Source organism: Eptatretus burgeri, chromosome 13 (assembly GCF_056783735.1).
Source record: "Eptatretus burgeri isolate ZD-2024b chromosome 13, Ebu_testis_v1, whole genome shotgun sequence".
Classification (NCBI taxonomy): Eukaryota; Metazoa; Chordata; class Myxini; order Myxiniformes; family Myxinidae; genus Eptatretus; species Eptatretus burgeri.
The window spans coordinates 38,049,658-38,063,697 of record NC_140973.1 but is presented as its reverse complement, the minus strand read 5'-3'; the positions used below and the strand labels follow the sequence as shown (position 1 = coordinate 38,063,697).

Below are 14,040 nucleotides of genomic sequence, written 5' to 3'. Positions count from 1 at the left end.
TGGGTATCAACAACTCCCCCCTCCTCTAAATGACTCGTGATTTCATCAATTTCATTGGAAGGATCAATCCCCAAAATGACTCCTCGACTCTCCCTCAGTCTCCTCGGAATATGACACAAAACACGGAGCCCGCCAAAATACTGGGCTTTCATAACCTTCTCCCATTGATCGACTGATTTACACTTCATGAAGAGATCTCCAGATCTGAGTTTTGTGGCACGAGACACATTGCACCGAATTCTTTGTTCATCAATGTCGCCATTTTTAGATCCTTGTGGAGGATCTCTAAGTCTTACTCACGTTGTTGTTCTTCATCTTCTTCTTGTGGACTTTTTTGTTTCACAGCCTCCAGTTTTCATCGAAACTTCCTGAAACTTGGCATATATATATATATATATATATATATATATATATATATATATATATATATATATATATATATATATATATATATATATATGTAAAAATACCCTGCGCAGACAGTAACGATCTCCGATTTTGAAAATTCCTCCAAGAAAAAAAGATATGACATCAAAATATCTCCGCTAATGGAAATCGCCTAAAAAATTATCTCCAACTCGGTAAGCTTTTTGAATTCTGTTTGTGGGAATCGAACAGGGCATTAGCAGAGATGAATTACCGCACATATGATACATCACTATGACGTCATATCAATTTTTATGACGTCATTCCTATTTTTTGACATTTTTTATTTCACAACCCAGAGTTTTCATCGGATCTTCGTGAAACTTGCCATGTATATGCAAAAAGCCCACGTGCAGGCAGTAACCATCTCTGATTTTGGAAATTCTTCCTAGAAAAAAAACTTGACGTCATAATATCGCCGCTAATGGAAATCACCTATACCATTATCTCCGAAACTAGGCAAGCTGTTTGAATTTTGTTTGCGGAAATCAAGCCGGGCATTAGCACAGATAATTTATCGCAAACCTGATACATCACAATGACGTCATATTCGTTTTTTATGACGTCATCATTTAGAAGACGAGGATCTTAGCTCATTCGAGCTTGTTTATCGGGTTTTCAGGGCTTAGAGGTGGAATGCGGTCAAAACCGAAACTATAACCATAAGTCTGTGATTGTAATCTTCAGGGGAAGAGGGACAGAATGTTTGTAAGGAAATGGTCGGTGCTTCCTCGTCTCCATCACCGTCCATCGTGTTTGCCCCTGTCGGCCACGGCGATGTAGTTGGTATCAGACACCGGCATTCGTTTTGTGTTTTAAAATGTTTTAAAAGGTTAACTAATATTTTCGCAGTGTATTAGTCTATTATTTTCGAATCTCTAAACTATTTCGACTTGAAAAATGAAAGTATCTCTTGTTTGGTTAAAAAAAATTTATACGTTTACGATGTGTCCGTGTGGATGTGGCGTGCGGGTGTTCCCTCGGATGGTGGATCGTAAATCAATAACAAGAAAGACCCAGACGAACATCAACAACAAAAACACCAACTACAATGCTATGTAGTGGGAGGTGGTTTGGAGCCACACACGGATTAGTGGTCCGGACCGAATTTGCATGAAGTATCGCGAGAATTTGGCCGTCGCCGACGTCGCCGGGTGACGCGGCGCGCCAACTTGTGCTCCTCGCTGCGGACGCGACGTTTGGCTCGATTAGCCGTCGTTGAGGTCGCTATGGAAGCCTAGAGGGTGCATGGCGAGTTCGAAGCGTGCGGGGGATCGCCGGGAGGCCGACATGGGTGAGGCAGTATCCCGGCGACTCCGGACGGAAGCACAGAACGAGGAGCGGTGTTTCGTGAACCACTACTCTGACTACGAACCTTCCACGTCCCACAGTGACCTGTTCGACCCTTCTTCCGGAACGGTGTGTTCCTTGATGACAGGTAGCCGAGATGGCGGCTTCTGTTGTGTCCACGTGATTTAATAAGGTGTTTGGCATTATTGATAAGTGATGCTTCAACATTGACGTATTCCTTCACAGTTACTGTGTAATCGGGTTCGAGTAACCGTGTAAACATCGCCATTGTGCATTGATTGAAATTTGAAGGATGTTGTGGACTCCATCTGCTATAAATGCACGAGGTGTGTGTGTGTGTGCGTGCGTGCGTGCGTGTGCGCGCACGTGTGAGTGACCGCTGTTTCTCGACAACCATTGGTCCACTCTAATTGAAACTTGCCAGGTATATTGCTTGGGACCTGAGGATGTGCCTTTTCAAGATTTGATATTAATCGGACAAGTGATTCCCAAGTTATGGCCATTTATTTACCAACCAATGACATGACACGTTACTGCGTAGGCGTGGCCGTTGGGGAAGAGAGGTTACAACGTACGGACTTCTGGATAGTGACTACTTACTGTATTCTTTCTCGACTTACTGTATTATTTCTTTCTCCCTTTCTTTCTCGATTTTCTCAAATTATAGAGAGATAAACATGCACGTACGGCCACGCACGCACGGGCATATACTAGTATTAACAATAATAATAATAGTAGTATAATTTGGCGATGATAACATGTAATCTCTACTCTGGCCCAAGTACATCTGTGCTTGGTGAAGGGAAAGCTAATGCTGAAGCAATACAATAGTCAACTATGCTACAAGGCCTTGAAGAGAAATGAAAATTTGGTCCAAAGGACCAACAGGCCCATATAAGCAGTGTCATGTGATTGCATCAGTACTGTAGTTTATGCGAATGCATACATACATGGGTTCCCCGCGGCGTGGTTAAGGAGTCACATGACCCGCCCATGTTCCGATGCTGTGTTGTGCCCGTGTCGGTATTAAACCTGTTGTTCCCACTTCAGAGTCTTCGGCCCTGTTCGTTGAGTACATTACAGTGATGACGATCAACTGCCCTGTCCAGATCGATGAGAGCTTTGCAAAGAGGCTGAGAATCAGGATCCAGGATCTGCAGCAACAGATGGAGGAGGGTTTGACCACAGCAGACCCCCACGACTGCTCCATCTACACAGGCTGGGCAGGTCTCTGAAAGCCACTTGTGCTCATGATTTCAAGTGCTTATTTTATCTTCTAAATCTCCATTCTGCTTCATCTCATCCATCTATCTTTCTATCATCATCAAGAGAATTGTGAGAGTCACTGGATGCCCTGGAGGTCTGTGCTGTAAAGTGAGTGTGTGGGGCTGCACGCTGATCCACTATTAATATGGATCGTTCGTTCTCTGATTTAATGTGATTTTTGAAAGCACAGTTTAGTCTTTTTATTGATTATTTTCTGAATACTCTCTTTTTTGGCACGTCTTGCTCAACTTACTGGCATGTCTTTTTTATTACCTCCGCCACCAAAGCTGGACAGAGGTTATGTTTTCACCTCTGTCTGCCTGACTGTCAGCAGGATAGCTCAAAAAAACAATGAACTGATTCAGATGAAACTTGGTGGACAGGTTGGGTGTGTGACAAGGACAAGTTGATTTGATTCTTGTGAAGATCCAGATTTTATTTATATATACTAGTAGGTGAGTGCCAGTATGTGCAGCCCTCTCTCGCCCCCCTCTCTCGCCCCCTCTCTCGCCCCCCCCCCATTGGTCGACATAAATGGCCGTAACTTGGGAACCGCTCGTCCGATCGATATCAAACCTCAAAAAGGCACATCCGCGGGTCCCCGGCAATATTCCTGGCAAGTTTCAATCAGATCGGACCGTCAATCGTGCAAAAAAAAAAAAAAAAAGAACAAATAAATAAACATTAATTGTGACGTCATTCGTGACGTCATTGCACCGTGTCTTGTCATTGGTCGACATAAATGGCCATAACTTGGGAACCGCTCGTCCGATCGATATCAAACCTCAAAAAGGCACATCCGCGGGTCCCCAGCAATATTCCTGGCAAGTTTCAATGAGATCGGACCGGCGGTCGCAGACAGACTGACAGACACACACAGAGAGATTGCTGGAATTATAGATAGATGCTTTTATCATTATTCTGAGAAAAAAAATGGCGTGATAAGGTGGAACGACACTTCAGCTGCCTTATATACACTAAGAAAAAAAAAAAAGAGGAAGCATTGTGACATCATTCGTGATGTCATAGCGCCGTGTCCTGTCTGGTTGACAGACAATATATAGGTCGTTATTGGTTGACAGACATTGGTCATTGTATCACATTATTTTTTATTCAATTATTGTGCTATTATTATTATTAGTTATTAATATGCTGTTACCATTATTCTGAGAAAAAATGGCATGATAAGGTGGAACGACACTTCAGCTGCCATATATACACCTTTTCAACACTGAAAAAAGCAATAAAATGGCCGTAACTTGGGAACCGCTCGTCCGATTAATATCAAACCTTGAAAAGGCATTATTAATTTCCCCAAATTATTAATAACCGGACGACCACCGGTCCGATCGGAGTGAAACTTGCCAGGAATATTGCCGGGACCCGCGGATGTGCCTTTTCAGGGTTTGATATTAATCGGACGAGCGGTTCCCAAGTTACGGCCATTTTATTGCTTTTTTCAGTGTTGAAAAGGTGTATATATGGCAGCTGAAGTGTCGTTCCACCTTATCATGCCATTTTTTCTCAGACTAATGATAACAGCATATTAATATGCTACTACTAATAGCAGACTCCTCTTCGCGTACAGCGCGCTTTCCCAGCATAATTCCCACACATGACAGGGTAGCGAACCGTGGACTGCCCTCGCAGCTGGAGATCAGAAAGACCTCTTTATTTGCCACGATCGCCCGCAAGCTCTTCACATCACATCGATCATATCGGCCATCCCATTGATTGATCCCAACCAAACATATCATGCTCACACGCGGACTGTCGGCATTTGCTTTAAAAATGCTAAATCGAATCACTCGTGCAGCGAGAATCAAACACAACAATTAGCAATTCATGAATCGCGCCGTGTGTCCGCCTCTTGGTTGTCACGACGTTGAGATGACTTGCTTGTCGTCAATGGTCGCGTTCCGCGAACCCCTTGAACGCGACCGGCTCGCTCCAATCCCCCGCTGAAATCGCCTGCACGACACTGGTGTGCACTGTATCACGGGCGCAGCCGAGTCGCGAGAGTTCGTCGCAGCTGGCCTGGCTCCCGTTGCCCCAGAACCATACATCATCGCCGCAGGAAGCAATGAACGGCAGCCCATGCTGCATCATCGCGGCTCCCGTCGCCAGAACCTCGCCCTCTGGTCTCGAAGGAGGCACAGGTGCACCTGGAGGTACGAACTCAAACAGGAACCTCCTCCCCCTCCCCCGTGCCTGGCCGTCCAAGGCCACCAGCTGGCGCCATCCAGTCTAGCCTGAGGCGAGCGAGCCAGTCCTGGTCCAACAGGGCGAGCCCCTCCCCTCGCACCACGAACCGCGAGAGCGCCACCCGCTGACCTTGATGGGCGACCAAGACTTGTGCCCTGCCAACCGCCGGTAGCGCTTCACTGGTATACGTGCGCAATGCGAGGGTTGCCCTAAAAAGACGTAGACTGGGGAGTGCAAGAGCGGACTCAACTTGAAACACGATCGGTGCCCCGACCATCTCGACCTCCATTGTCATTGGTCTTGTCACCTTCGGACCAATTGAAAACAGGTTCAACATCGGCAGCATCTCTTGCTCCGGGTCACCGGGATCGCTATGCCCAGGCTGCAAGACTCGACCCGGGGCGTAAAAGTGTACGCCATGCACAAAACACCGTACCGGCGGTAGGTCTCGACCCGGGACGTAGGGGTCGCTTCGCACACCGTCAATCATGATCGTTATGATGGGCAATGACTCTCGGCACATACACTGTAGACGTCCCCAAGTGTTCAGACCGCCGTCCGACTGATTGCATTGCAACGCTCGGGCACGACCCGCACCGAAGACTGTGCGTGCGGCTGTGCGCGCTTGGTACATCGCGCTGACCTCCGGATCATCTGCCGCGCACCGACCGTCGGGACCCCGGACATCTCTCCAGAGCTTGTGCGACAGCCGACGCCGCGTCTGAGCTGAACTTAATGTCCTCGTCCTTTAGCCGTGGCATTGCAGAAACCATTCCCGAGGCTTGCAAAGCAGAAATAAAACTAACTCCGAGCGCGGCCATCGTTCACTCAACGTGACTCGCAGGCGCCGGCGAGACGTCTGGCTGCAGGACTCGACCCGCACCGAAGACTGTGCATGCGGCCGCGCGAAACTCGCGATGCGCTTCTCTGGGACCCTCGCTAGGTATCGAACTCAAACTGCGCGAGTTGCGCTGAGTTTCCCGCTCCAGCGATCCAATCGCTCCGGCCAAAGACTCCAAGTCAATACCGACCGCGAACCAGGCACTCTGCACACGTCGATCCGAAACAGACTCGTCACCAAACTGTGATGTCGTGGTAGAGGTGAGCTGAGGCAGACACGAGCGAGGGAATAGCACAGCCCTGCTTTATTGCCACGAGCGGGAGTGTGAGCGTACGATGCCCGTAACTCCGCTTTATTACGTACTCGATGCACTCTACAAGCGCACGACCCACAGGCCACTGCTAATGACAGTACATGCTGCTTCCGACGCTACTCGTGCTACGAGTCCCCATTGGGCGAGTCGTGACATATGAAGCCCCAACCACGTGACCACCACCAACCACGACTAGGGCCACGCCCATACAGTACACGCACCACCTGTGAACACTGAACGTCGGGTTGTCTCGGGCCCGTTCGGCGATTGGTACCGAGCCGCGAGCGCGAATGGCGGCCTTTCCAAGGGGAAAATTCGGATCAGGAATGCTTCACGCCCACTTCTCCATCCAATTGGCGAGCACGGGGCGGTTTGGCCCGCCTCCAAGCGTGTATGTGAAGTCCGTATATGCAAATTTTAGGATCAGGAGAGGGTCACGCCCATTTTTGCCCGACCAATGGCTGACCGGGGGGGGGGGGGCGGCGTGGCCCCGCGTCCAATCGCGTTCTGATCCTAAAATTTGCATATTGGCTGCTCCTGCCGCCTATAAAACGGCGAGCGCAAGGCGAATCGAAAGAAAAAGTTGGGTTTTGGAGTTGCTTAAAGAGTTGGGTTTTGGAGTTGCTTGGAGAGTGTCGTCAAGAGGTTGCTCTTGGGGACAAGGAGCGTTGCGTTGGTGGAGTTGAGTGCACGCGGTGGAACTGCAAGCGAGGGAGCTCGGGTCCGAGGCAAGGACGGCGGTCGGCGACGAGGTTGCGGTGTGGGGGATCGCTCGTCTCGTCGCGGGACCCAAGCCAGCCAGCCACTCCCCTGCCCCAGGGCATCAATAATTCCCCCTTTCCCCCGCGTTGAGATAGTGCAAAAGGGGGCCCCGTTCCCACCCCAAACGTCGTGCCAACGAAACCCGCCAAGGGGCACAGCGGCGTGGCCACATTTTGCAACTTGCCTGCCAACGTGTCAAGAGGACGCGGGTAAGACCTCCCCGGTCTCTCGGACCTGGCCGCTCCTCCAGGTCACGCGCACATTTGGCCTACGGGCCCGTCTGCCTCCTTGTCTGTGAGGGTGGCTTCTTTCCTTTGCCTTTGTGTAAATGTGTGTTGGCGCCGTCTGTGAAGTAAAACTATATAAGTGTTGCCGTGTGTGCGCGTAGTCAGTTTTAGCTCTTGCATCTGCTTTATGTGCATTTTGATTCTGTATGGCTGTATAGACGTGCTTTCCATGTGCCGGGAAATAAAATGCTTGCTTGTTGAACTGTGCCCGTTTCGCTTTGTCTTTTCTCTATTGACTCTCCATCCTGCTTCACGTAAGGGGTTCGTAGCGGGTGCAAGAACCCGGTAATTAATCTGAACCGTCCAGGTCGACGATAACCGCTCGGTTATCCCGATAGTACGGAACGGGCTGCCCAAGCGGCTCGTGTCCGGAGTCGACCTGCGGCGAGGTACGATCGCCCGGTCGACCATTCGCGCAGGTACTTGGGTTGATCAAATTTGGCGAGCAACCCTATCCTGCGCGGGTGGGCAATTGGCACGGTCGTGGTGGGGTTAAACCCCCACCCGTGACTAGCTCCCGGCGTTGTTCCGAGAGGCTCACGACAGAATTGTCCGTCCGGTGGGCGACGTGCCGCGATTCGAGTTACGTGGCTGTCCGCACGCCGGCGGGCACGAATTCGCAAATATATATATATTTATATTGTATTGTATTATATTGTATTGTATTATATTGTATTGTTGCGAATTTTGGAATTCGATTGCACACAACATACAGGTTCCTTTAGTCAGCTATGTTGATAAGTGCTTGTTCCCTAAATAGCTCGCCTTCCATTGTTTAAATGTTCAGAAATCGATTACATGCGCTGCGGATCGGTTTAATAGTTGGGGAACGAACGGTGGAGACATCCCTCCCCCTCTTCTGCGAAGAGCAAGAAGAACCCTGCCGTCCCGTGACTCATGATGTCAACAACTCCCTCCCACCCGTGGTTGAGCAGGGGGATGGATCACGAGGGCATGAGTCACGCCGGGCGTGGAGGAGGGGGGGGGGTGCGGAGAAGGATAAGAGGAGATCGTTTTCTTTTGTTCGTGGGCAGTAAGCTTTTTGCTTCGGCAGAGAGTAGTCGTTAGGAGAGGGCAGAGTTTGAGGAGGGAGTTGAGGGGAGTCATTCAGCAGACCGTCAGGTCCTGCTTGGCTTGCGTTTGGGTTGAGGCCTTCGGAAGCTTTTTTCTTCGGCTGAGGCCTGGCTCGGGAGGACGCTTTTTGCTTTGATGGTTCCGTGAGCTTCGGCTTCTGCTTGGCTCGGGAGAGCTTTTTGCTTCAAGCTACCCTGTTTTGGAAGGAAGTTGAGCTGGTTGCTCGGCTCGAGCTGCGAATGGTGGCTTCTTCTTCTTCTTGGTTTGTGGAGCTCTTTTTTTTTTTTTTCTCCATTTTGGTTCCTGGCTTGGTGCGACTCATCGACCTCTTCGTTGAGGTGGTCCCTCACGGAAGCGATGGATCGGCGCCTTGTCTAACCAGCAGGTGTTGAGGCGCGGGAGGGTTCGCGGTAGCCCGGGTCAGAACAACTTGACCACACGAGGTGGAGAGGTTCGAGATAGGTTCTGGGTTTCAGCTCACCTGTCCTCCGAGCTGGAGCCCGTTATTAAAGGCCTCTGCCACCATTTCTTGGGTGTGTGCGTACGTGTGTCCGTGGGCCCGTCTAAGTAGGAACTGCTGTTAAGTGCAAGTGACTGTACATAATAAGACGGTTGTAGTTCTTTTGTCGTGCTTTTGTTGCTTGTATAATTGCATACGTGTTTTGCCTTGTTTAATTGCATACGTGCTTTATTATAATAAATGTCCTTGTGTGAATGTAAACCTGTTCATTGTGTCCATTCCCTCATTGAACTGCTCCATCTTGCACTTGGAATATAGTTGCTTTTTAAATAGAATCGGGTCCGGCGAGGTCTGGCGATTAATACCCGCTCGGTTATCCCAAAATGGAACGGACCGCTTAAGCAGGTTCGTGTCCAAGCAGGCCTTCGAGGTACGGTCCCTCGGTAGGTTACCCGCGCGGTTACTTAGGTATATCGATATTCGGCGATTGACCCTATTTTGCGCGGGTAGAATATGGACTGGGCCGTGGTGGGATTAAAAACCCACCCATGACTGGTTTCTGGCGTTGTTCCAGAAAGTCACGACTGGATTGTCCGTTCGGTGGGCGAAGCAACCGCTATTGGTTAGACGCGGTCGTTCGAACGCCGGGCGGGCGGGAAACCGTAACTATATATATATATATAGTTCCGCCGCGGCGCGTCGTCGTGCGGTTCTCCCGGCGCTCCCCGGCCCGGCACGTGTGCCGACGTGCCGTGGTCTTTACGGCGGCGGCTCCTCACGCGAAGCCTGGTGTTGGCTTAGTGGTTAGGGTGGTGGCTTGGGATCCCAGAGTCCTGAGTTCAGCCCCGTTGGCTGCTGAATTAACACCAGGGGGTTGACTCAGCCTGTCATCCTTCCGAGGTCGGCGAAATGAGTGCCAGTGTACTGGTCCCGGTGTATGCCCCGGTTAGAATAGGTGTACCATATCCCTGTGTGTCGTAAGAGGCGACCAGGGTTGGGGTCAGGAAGGGCATCCGGCCATAAAACATTGCCTCAAGAAAAAGCCAAACCCCTGCACAGCAGGGAAAAATGGCTGTAAAAACGGTCATTTTTATATATATATATTAATACCAAGCTTGCACACTAAAAACTCGGCTCGCCGTCACACGATCCCTATGAAATTGTTGTGGCACTTTGCGGACATGCCGACAATGTTTGGGAAGTCTTGGTGTTCCATAGTACCACTTGCATTTTGCACAATGCGTATTTTTGTCATTCCCTGTGTACGGTCTGTCGTCTGCTACCAGCTATGTTGTACTGCTATCCTGTGCATGTGCATGGGTATCGCTAGTGTGTGTATGTGTATATATATATATATATATATATATATATATATATATATATATATATATATATATATATATATATATATATATATATATATACAGTATATATATATTGTTTCGGGGTCGAGCATGACCGCTAGATGGAGCAGTGGAGTCGGTTCCACCGAACACCCGGAATCTAGATCTCTGAGAGGCACGGGTCCCTTACAGGACCGTGGCCGCCAATACTTCGATGGCGTGAGGTAGGGTCCACTTGTCTAACTCCAATTTACCGAAGTACTCACGCCGTCCAACTACCGGGGAAACCACACCCTCGGCCGACTGTCTGGTCCGAGTCGTGGTAACGGCTCGGATCCGGCGTAACCGAGCGGAGTTACCAGAGCCGCGGCGGACCGAATTCACGATTTGCCGCTTCCCAATTTCCCAACACGCACCATGCTAAACCAATGAAAGAAACACAGAAACGAGCTGAAACATTTAACAGGGGATTTATTTATAATGGGTTGGGGGGGGGGGGTGGAAGGGAACACACAAAGAGCAGAGTTATCCGACTCTAAGAAATGCAGTCAATGTACAAGTCACTTAAACAATTCTACTTGAAGACGGGGCCCAAAGACGCACGCACGCACGCACGCACACACACACACACAAAAACACACACACAATAAGATTGACCCCAATGGTCTTTATTGAAGGTTCCCAGCTCGAGGGAAGATGAGTTGTAAACCAGAGCTATCTTGGACCTTCCCACCCCTTGCGGCCCTTGACAGTCCGGCTCGGCAGGACTTGAACCCGCAACTCGATGCTGCTGCAAGCACCGGGTATGGAAGGCAGCGTCTGGCTCCGGCACGCGACGAGACCAGAGCCAGCGACAAGACGAGACCAGAAAAACCAGAGACGAGATGAGACCAGATGACCACGCCGTCCCATCTATTTCTTCCCTCTCTGGTGTCGGGGGCGGGGGGAACGTGTCTCACCTCTCTGCACACATCGATCGTCTCTCCATGATTGTTCGGCGGGTGTGTCGGGGCGTCTCGACCCCCCCCCCCCCGAGAGGCTCTGCTTCTCTTGGAGCTCGCTCTGCGCCCATTGGCTGACCGACTGCAAACTTGCTCGCATCTCCCTGATTGGTCGAGAGCCACCGCAAAATCCCTCCTTGAAATCCTCCTTTCCTCCGCGGACGCTATGGCGTCGGGTTGAGGAAGCTTGGTGAAGGCGTGTAGTTATAAGTGTAAAAATCCTATCCATAAAATAACTTCGCAGCACATGCACACTTAATTCCCATTAGACATAGGGGAAAGGGAGCTATCTATCCACATTTACTTATCGAAATAACTGAGCTATGGGGACCTGAATGTTGAGTGCTCATGGCTGCCAGATCCGTAACGATATATGATGGATAGTTCTTTTTATTTTTAAAATTAGTGATTCTTCTCCGTTGAGAGATGGGGCCAAAATAATATATGAGGGGTAGTCAATAAGTAACCTTAAAATGGTGATATAAATTTGAGAATGTAATGTGTGTAGTTGTAGATGACGTGTTATATCTATGGGTAAGAGTCAGGTTTTGCCTGTTTTAGATCTGGCAACATTATGCGTATGACGTCAGTAGAGCAGTTCCAAGATGGCGGCTCCCTTCGAAGCATGCACCAGGGAGGAGCAATGTTCTGTCATCAGTTTCTTGAGAAGTGAGGGTGTGAATCCCAGTGAAATCTATCACAGAATGAAAATGCAATATGGCGACGCATATTAATCGCTGCAGCAGGTGTACGACTGCGACAGGAAGTTTAAAAGTGGAGTGTCCAGTGTGGCAGACGCTGCTCGTGTGTGGTACAAGAGTGGTGTGTGGTCAACATGGATTTTGGGAGCTTAACCAGGAGGGGAAGGCGGGGTTATTAGAAGAACGTGTTGATCGTAGAGAGTCGAGGAAGCTATACCGAAGGAGAGGCAAAACAGAAGTTATTGACCTCTGATTGAGCAGCTACTCAGCTTGTCTTGTTGGATTGAATGCTGCTACTTCTGCCTCTTGTACGTCATAAAGGCTCTACTGTTGTCATTAGTGGTTGTATATTAGACCGGATTTAATTACAAATTCAGTCTGCTGGTTTGAATCATTTGTGGCAGCTGTGCCACTTCTTCATTTCCCCTACATATTCGAGAAATAATTTTCAACTTTAGGTTGCGAGCATCAACTCGCCTTATCTTTATCAAAAGACAACGTGCGACCTTTAACGTCCACCAGGTAATGTCAGCAGATAGGTCTTTAGATTAATATTCATCTGAGCGTTGGCATAGCACACTCATTGCTGCAACATGCTCTGCCGTAGTCCGACACGTCCAACAGTTTGGCAACTGGTCGAGTGTGGGACCCAGATTTGGTAGTTTGGAGGCAAGTGAGCTGCTTCTACACACACACACACACACACACACACACACACACACACACACACACACACACACACACACACACACACACACACACACACACACACACACACACACACGCACACACACACACACACACACGCACACACACACACACACACACACACACACACACACACACACACACACACACACACACACACACACACACACACACACACACACACACACACGCTCTCCTGTCCAACAAGGCTTCACTGTATTATGATGAGGAATTTGTTTGCTGATGTGAAGGCAGTTCCACAATTCCAGAAATGAATTATCAGGTTATTTGAAAGAGGCCTTTCTTGCATATGGCATCTGCCTTTCTTTCTTCAATCAAACTGACTTGTTATTTTGTTTGTTTGTTTTCTCTCCCACCCTCCATCCACCTGAACTAACATATGATAGGTATAGAGCTGCTGTACCTCCGTCTGCATGCTGTGCACAAAAATTCCGCAGATTTACGTCATGCTGTGGAGTTATCACAGCGCTCTTTGCGCTCACTCCGTGCACGCCGCTTCTCATTCCTTTGTGGAGATGCTGGCCCTCTGGCACTGGGTGCCGTTGCATTTCTTGCTGCTGGCGAGTTGGAGGAGAGCCAAAGCTGTGTGAATAAGTGAGTTTGAATGTTCCTCCTTATGTTTAAAAAAAAAAAAGTATTATTATTATTAGAGATATATATATATATATATATATATATATATATATATATATATATATATATATATATATATATATATATATATATATATATTTTTTTTTTTTTCCACCTTATAGCTGTTTCATTATTTTGACCGAGTGTGCTTGTTCGATCTGCCTGGTTTCAATTTTTTTGATGATCGTATAAAAACTGCAGAATAACATACTTTGGCCATTTGATTGAATGCAAACCCTTTTATAAATTTTCTATAAAAAAAGAAAGTTTGTTAACTTCATAACACAACTACTGAAGATGTTGTCTTTCTTTTCGTTTTTTTTTTTTTTCTTTAAGTGGTGGTTTTTAAATCCATCTGTGCTTGGTTACTAGACTGCTGCAGCTTCAGCCTGCAGTGATGCGTCTCGACTCTGACATACCGGACGAGCTTCTGTATGGCCGTGCCGGGTACCTTTATGCCCTGTTGTTTGTTCAAACGAAGCTTGGACCAGACACCATACCAAAGGACAAGATCATTGAGGTGATCCGTTTATAGGGTTCTTTCCCGAGTGTGCTATCACACTAGAGCCATAATGATGTACTTGCATAACAATGGTTTTATTTGCAAGTTGCATTGTAATATTATTTACCGAACTAGAAGGGCACTCAGTGGAGCGCATACCTCCGCCACACAATGCCTGATCCATGA

The 14,040-nt window shown here is 48.5% G+C and overlaps 1 protein-coding gene across 3 annotated transcripts in view; it reads left to right on the top strand.

The window, feature by feature from the left end:
- The first annotated feature begins 1,522 nt into the window (after positions 1-1,522).
- Positions 1,523-14,040, top strand: part of LANCL2 (LanC like glutathione S-transferase 2) — a 39,110-nt gene continuing 26,592 nt past the window's right edge. The window contains exons 1-4 of one of the 3 annotated variants that reach the window (XR_015050698.1): positions 1,523-1,864; positions 2,788-2,964; positions 13,106-13,313; positions 13,725-13,872. Coding sequence is in view for 2 of the 3 variants with exons in the window: in XM_085852067.1 (XP_085708193.1) it covers positions 1,675-1,864; positions 2,788-2,964; positions 13,106-13,313; positions 13,725-13,872 (723 nt within the window). In the remaining variant the exon portion in view is untranslated. The remainder of the gene's footprint in view (positions 1,865-2,787; positions 2,965-13,105; positions 13,314-13,724; positions 13,873-14,040) is intronic. The other 2 variants (XM_085852067.1, XM_085852068.1) reach the window with 2 other exon arrangements.